This window comes from Phoca vitulina, unplaced genomic scaffold, assembly GCF_004348235.1.
Source record: "Phoca vitulina isolate PV1807 unplaced genomic scaffold, GSC_HSeal_1.0 scaffold4, whole genome shotgun sequence".
Taxonomy (NCBI): Eukaryota; Metazoa; Chordata; class Mammalia; order Carnivora; family Phocidae; genus Phoca; species Phoca vitulina.
Genome location: NW_022589707.1, coordinates 41392046 through 41397890, shown reverse-complemented (window position 1 = coordinate 41397890; position 5845 = coordinate 41392046). Strand labels below are relative to the sequence as shown.

At 58.4% G+C, this 5845-nt stretch overlaps 1 protein-coding gene across 1 annotated transcript; it reads right to left on the bottom strand.

The window, feature by feature from the left end:
- Nucleotides 1–2665: 2665 nt before the first annotated feature.
- HOXA10 (homeobox A10) lies at nucleotides 2666–5096 on the bottom strand. Its single transcript, XM_032401205.1, has 2 exons — nucleotides 4133–5096; nucleotides 2666–2940 (listed from the first exon to the last, which is right to left on the bottom strand). The coding sequence occupies exons 1-2, from the start codon at nucleotides 5094–5096 to the stop codon at nucleotides 2666–2668; spliced, it is 1239 nt and encodes a 412-aa protein (XP_032257096.1).
- Nucleotides 5097–5845: the final 749 nt, after the last annotated feature.

Here is a 5845-nt window from a genome sequence, read left to right as displayed (position 1 = left end):
TTGAATGGCTCAGGGCCCAGAATTCCTACCACGCCCCCGGCGTCCGCCAAGGAGCGGCTAACCTGACCATACCTGCTCGGGGCCAGGTGGGGATAGGGATTGAGGCCAACAGCCTGGCAAAGCGCTGGGAAGGAGGCAGGGACGAGGCTCCTGCGTGGGAAAAGCCGAGGTTGCCACCGCAGGCCTGGCACGACCAGGGCCCGGATGCCCCGCCTGGCCCGGCCCCCGCGCGCACAGGTACCTGGAGACGATTTCAACTGAAGTAATGAAGGCAGTGTCGTGCTGTCGAGAGAAAGGTGGATCCCAACAACAGGAAACTACCTAAATCACCGACCAGTTCTGGTGCTGCCCGCGCGGGGCTGCCTCGCCCGCCGCCGCCGCCGCCGCCGCCGCCGCCGCCGCCGCCGCCGCAGCCAAGCGAGAACCCTGCGATCGCGCCCGGCCCGGCCCGGCCCCTTGCCAACCTGCGCCCGCGCTGCCACTGTGTGTCCCGCGCTGCCGCTAAGGCCTCACCGAGGGAGAAGCCACCGGCCCCGGTAAGCTAAACCTGGGAGAGAGGGGGGAGGAAGGTAAAGGAGAGAGAGGAAAATGGAAGGAGAAGGAAAAGCGAGAAGAAAGGAGAGCGAGCAGTGTGCGTGCTGGTTTCCCAAATCTTGCTTCTCAGCGAGCCGGCGCCAAGCGGCGGCAGCCCTGGGCGACTCGAAAGCGCCGGGGACGGCACCGAGCCCAGCTCCCTGTCTTGTCTCGGCCTCCGGCGCTCGCTCTCCCCCTCTCTCCCTCCCAGCCAGCCAGCCAGCCGGGGCGCGCGCTCCCGCGCCCCCTCCCCCTGCGGTCGCCCCCCCCCCACCTCCCGCGAGCAGGAAACGCGTGGCCCCGCGGAGGGCGACCAGGTGGGGGAGGCCGTGCTGGGGGAGGGGGGCTTGCAGCCCGCAGCAGGCTACCTAGCTGCTGCCGCGGATGCTAGGGACGCGCTCTGGGCCCAGCCTGCTCCCCGGATTCCTAGGCTGGGGGTCATCTAAGACCAGGGGACCCACAAAACAACCGGCGTCTGCGAGCCTCCCTGGGGCTCCCGAAAGAAATCCTGTTTAGCTTCCTCTGTCTATGCAGCTCCCCTCTCAACTGAAACCACTGGTCCAGGACAGCTACAATCCAGATATACTAGCAAGTCATAAAACTGAACAAAAGCCGACAAACCTTACGGCACCAGGGCTATAGGGCCCAGACAAATTACGACCGTCTAGGTAATATTTAAATAGATGCCTAAAGTAATTGCAGGGGGCGCGGGCTAGTCCTCCTGTTGTAAAAGTGGTGAACGGGATAAAGTGGAAGGTGAAGATAAGAAGTCAAAAAAAGAGGTAAAATTAAAAAGCTTCATTCCACAGCTTTTATTCTTCTATAAGAACATAAACATCGTCTTTTTTCCACGCACAGCAGCATTACAATATTAATTTATTCTGATTTAAGATTAGAAGTAAATAGAGCTAGAACTAACATTTATAATAATGATAGAATGCATTTGCATAAAACAAGATTGGCAATTTTTCATAATAATAAACATTTATACAGATTTGTATTTATAATTTTTCTTTTTCTGCACCTACAGGTTTGACCCTTTTATGCATGTAACTTCACAGTATAAAGGAAACCCAAACAATGTCTCCCTTCTCTAGTCTATTCTGCTTGCCCAGCCCTCCTCGGATTCTGTGAATTTTAGAAAAGAAAAAATAAAAGAGGAAGAAGAAAAAAGAAAATGAGAAAGAAAACTCTCCACAAGATAGGGAGAATTGTGGTGTGCTTGTCGCGTTACCAGTGGTAACAATTATTTGATGACCAAAAAAACCCCACTAAATCCGCACGCATAAACAAAACTATATTAGATTATTTATCTACAGCCAGAAGGATATGGAAATTCAGAGGTAAGTGAAATAATTTAGTCCCACAATGCAAGACCTCACACAAACTGGAAGAGAAGTTTCCTTCTCCTTGTCGTTCTTTTTTTTTTTTTTCCTTTTAGAGCTGGGATATCTTACAGAGGAAGGAAAGATTAATCTTTCTGACTCTGAATTTTCTAATCAGCCAAAGCCAAGCCCTTTTGCCAGCCTGCATGTCCATGCTTGCAAGCCCTTCTCTTTGCCAAGGAAGAAAGAAAGAAAGAAAAAAGAAACCCAGGGGCCTGTGTCCCCTGATTAAACACAGCCCAGCACTCCAGGCAGGCGAGCCCGGTGGCGGCTCCTTGCACCATTGACCTCAGGCCAGACACCTCAGCGCCTACAATGGGACCTCGGCCTTCCGGCTAGGTTTGCCCGCCCCCGCAGGAAACCAGCTCCACCGGGAGGACAGGAGCCATTTCCAGCAGAGGAACCCCGAGACAGCAAACCAGCCCAGTCACCACTCAACACTTGAGGATAATATTTATCTCTATAGAAATTTAGCACGATATGGCTTTTTCCCCCAGAAAACAAGTAAACCAGCACCAAGCAAACAGACAAAGAAACAAAAAGTCAGAACAAACCAGCCCTGCACAGATGTAACGGCCAGCGAGATGGCGAGTGTGGGAGGGAGGAATGGGGCTCCGGCACAGGTGCGAGTTCCTGGGCAGAGGCCGAAGACAGAGGGAGGAGAACGGCTCTCTGGCAGCGAAAAAACGGCATTGCCTGGAGCTTCATCAGGAAAAATTAAAATTGGCTGTGAGCTCCCGGATTCGGTTTTCTCGGTTCATTTTCTTCAGTTTCATCCTGCGATTCTGAAACCAGATTTTAACTTGTCTGTCCGTGAGGTGGACGCTGCGGCTGATCTCTAGGCGCCGCTCTCGAGTAAGGTACATGTTGAACAGAAACTCCTTCTCCAGCTCCAGCGTCTGGTGCTTGGTGTAGGGGCAGCGCTTCTTCCTGCCGCTCTTTGCCGTGAGCCAGTTGGCTGCGTTTTCGCCTTTGGAATTGCCTAGCATTTAAGAGAATAAAGAAGGGAAGGTTAAATAGGGGCCACGCTAGGCTGTGCGCAGGGGTGAATTTGGGACTTCTCTGCGATCAGAGGGATGCCCTAAGTCACACAGAGAGAGTTTTACACACACACACCCCCTTTAGCTTGCTCAGGAAGAGCAGTTTCTCCAAAGGGCATGAGCAAAATGGAGAGGGCCTCCAATCTACACCTGCCTTCCCGATTTACATTTTCCTCCACTTTTCCCCAAACACCTGTTTTAGCACAAAGCTGTCCGGCGCTCACAGACAGAACGGCCTGGAAGGGCAGGCTGTGTATCTTGAACTTAACGCCTTTCTTTGCTTCTTGCCCCAAGGCAGACAAACATTTCCTGCAGCCCCCAGGCTGGAGGCATGGGTGCTCACTTGGAAGGGAGGCCAGCAGCGTGGCTTTGTCCCATTCCCGTCCCCTGATTGCCTAAGGCCCAATGAGGAGAGGAACAAGGACATCGTTGGGCCATGGGGAAGGCACGAAAAACTGAATCGGGGTCAAGGGCCGTCCCGCACGTCTTTCCAGGAGCCAGGGACCGGCAGTCTGGGCGATTCCGAGTTCCAGGAGAAGCGAAATGGCCCCTTTCTGACTCTAAGCTCAGGGCCCCGCCGACCCGGCCGGATTTGCCTTTTCTTCTCCCCGCAAGGAGGATTCCCGCCCCTCCAGCAACTTTGAAAAAAAGCATGGGGGATCGTAAACTCGAACTTCGCCGGTTAATGGGCTTATTTATTGGTGCTGGCGGCTGCTTATTTTGGATGCCTTACAAACATCCGCGCTATCTGCGGGCGAGCCACTTTCCTCCCTCCCCCTCCCCCCGCGTGGGCCGCGCCTCGCAGGCTGGGCCCAGACCACGGCTTAGGGTGCTCCGGGCCACGGAGAAGGGCATGCACAAGAGGGGGGCTGCTCGTCCATGCCCTCGCCCCCAATGGGGGGTGAGCTGAGGCCAGCGCGGCGGACGTCTTGGTGTGGGGCGCTAAGCCGGACATGAATTTTTACTGCGTCCCCACGCCCAAATATTAAAAAGCAAGTTCACAAGGTCAGCCTGCCTGCAGCTTGGGCCAAGGCCGGCCGGCTGCTGCGCGCACTCCTGGCTCTCTGCTCTTTCCCTTCTCTGGGTCGGCCTGTCTGCTCGCCTGACTGCGGCCCTTCGGCGCGCCCGGCTTACCCAGGGAGTCCTTCTCGGGCGAGGCTTTGCTGCTCTCGGAAGGGGCTGGGGAGAGCTCCTCTGCGGCCGAGGACGACGCGTGCGCCTCCTCATCGCCCTGTGAGCCCCCGCCGCCGCCACCGCAAGTCAGCGTAGGGGGCGGCGGTGAATCGAGGGCTCGCTCTTTCCGGGCTGCATCCGCTGAGCCGGAGGCGAGCGCGGGTGGCGGATCGAAGCCGCGCCCGGGGGGCTGAGCGGGGAACGGGCCGGCGCCGAGCTGTTGCGCGCCGCCGCTGCTGCCGTAACCCTTGGCCGTGCCATAGGCCTGGGAGAGGCGGAAGTAGCCGGGCACTGGCACCCCGCTGGAGGTGCTCAGGGCGCAGCCGTCGGGCGGCGGGCCCCGCGGGAAGGGGGCCAGCTCGGCTGTGGCGGTGGAGCCTTTGGGGCATTTGTCCGCCGAGTCGTACAGGCAGTAGGAGCTCTCCTCTTTGATGTTCTGCGCGAAAGAGCACGAGGTGGCCTGCGGCGGGGGTTGGGGTGGTTGCTGCGGGGGCGGTGGCTGCTGCTGGGGCGGCGGCGGCGGCGGCCCCTCGGGCTGCTCCATCCGACACGACCGGGGCGCGTCCAGCCACAGGTCTATAGGCGCGGGCGCGTAGCCGTGCGCCCCGGGACCCAGGCCCCCGCTGCTGCCGCCGCCGCCCGGCGACGCCGCCTCATTGCGCTTGCCTCCCAGAGCCGGGAAGAGCCCGCAGCTCTGCAGCCCGTAGGGCAGGTCGGCGGCCGGCGGCAGGTAGACCCCGCCGTGGGCGTAGTAGCCGCCGCCGCCGCCGCCGCCCCCCGCGCCGCTGCCACCACCGCCAGCCTCGCCTCTGCCCGAGCTGATGAGCGAGTCGACCAAAAAAGAGTTCGCGGCGGGGCTCTCCGAGCATGACATTGTTGTGGGATAATTTGGCGAAGGGAGCAGATAGCCCTTTCTGGCTGACATTTCTTGTGCAAAACATGCTGAATACGATTAGCAATCCCCCCGCATCGCGGCGGGTGCCCGCAGCCAATCCTGAGCCAGAGTTTCCGCGCGACCACTCCCAGTTTGGTTTCGTAGGCGCGGGGCCGCTCTCCGAGGGCGCCCTCTGAGCCCATGATTGATATAAATATGTAATCTGTATTGATGGGCCGGGAGACGCACACCCGATACCTCAGCCCAAAGGCCAGGAGCTGTGGGGGCTGCCCCAACGTGGCTAGTGGGGGGCCTGGCCCCTGTGCTAGCCCCGCCCACGCTCGGACGTGAGCCCTCCTGTCGGGTCTGTTTGAAGGGCCCTTGGGCCCCCCGCGCAGTTAACAAGTGGGGTGTTTATGGTGCGCACCCCGGCCCGCCTTGGGTGCTCCCCATTCTTGTTTCGGAATCAGCCACTAGCCCTCCAGGCACTCTAACCACTAAGGGGACCTGTCGGGGCCTCAGGCTCTTCCTTTTAAGCTCGGGACCTGGAGCTGTCTCCCCAAAGTGGCAGACCTGGCCCTAAAGCCACCAAGAAGACCCTTAGAGTGTCCGAGATCCAGCGCTCACTGGCAGCTGGCTATTGCCACTTCTTTCTTGCACCCCACACAGGATTTTCCCCAAAATGGCTTCTCATCTCTCTACACTCCTCTCGGCCAGTCGTTGATCCAGTTAGGATCTTTGCTTCTGGCGTGCTCACCTGGCTTGCTTTCTCTGCAGCTCCTGTCGGTGGACCCTGCTGA

Coding starts and splice junctions, on each gene's coding strand:
- HOXA10 (XM_032401205.1), bottom strand. CDS start 5,096: ATGTCAGCCAGAAAGGGCTATCTGCTCCCTTCGCCAAATTATCCCACA. Junction 2,941..4,132: donor GCCCGAGAAGGACTCCCTGG/GTAAGCCGGGCG, acceptor CTTAAATGCTAG/GCAATTCCAAAGGCGAAAAC.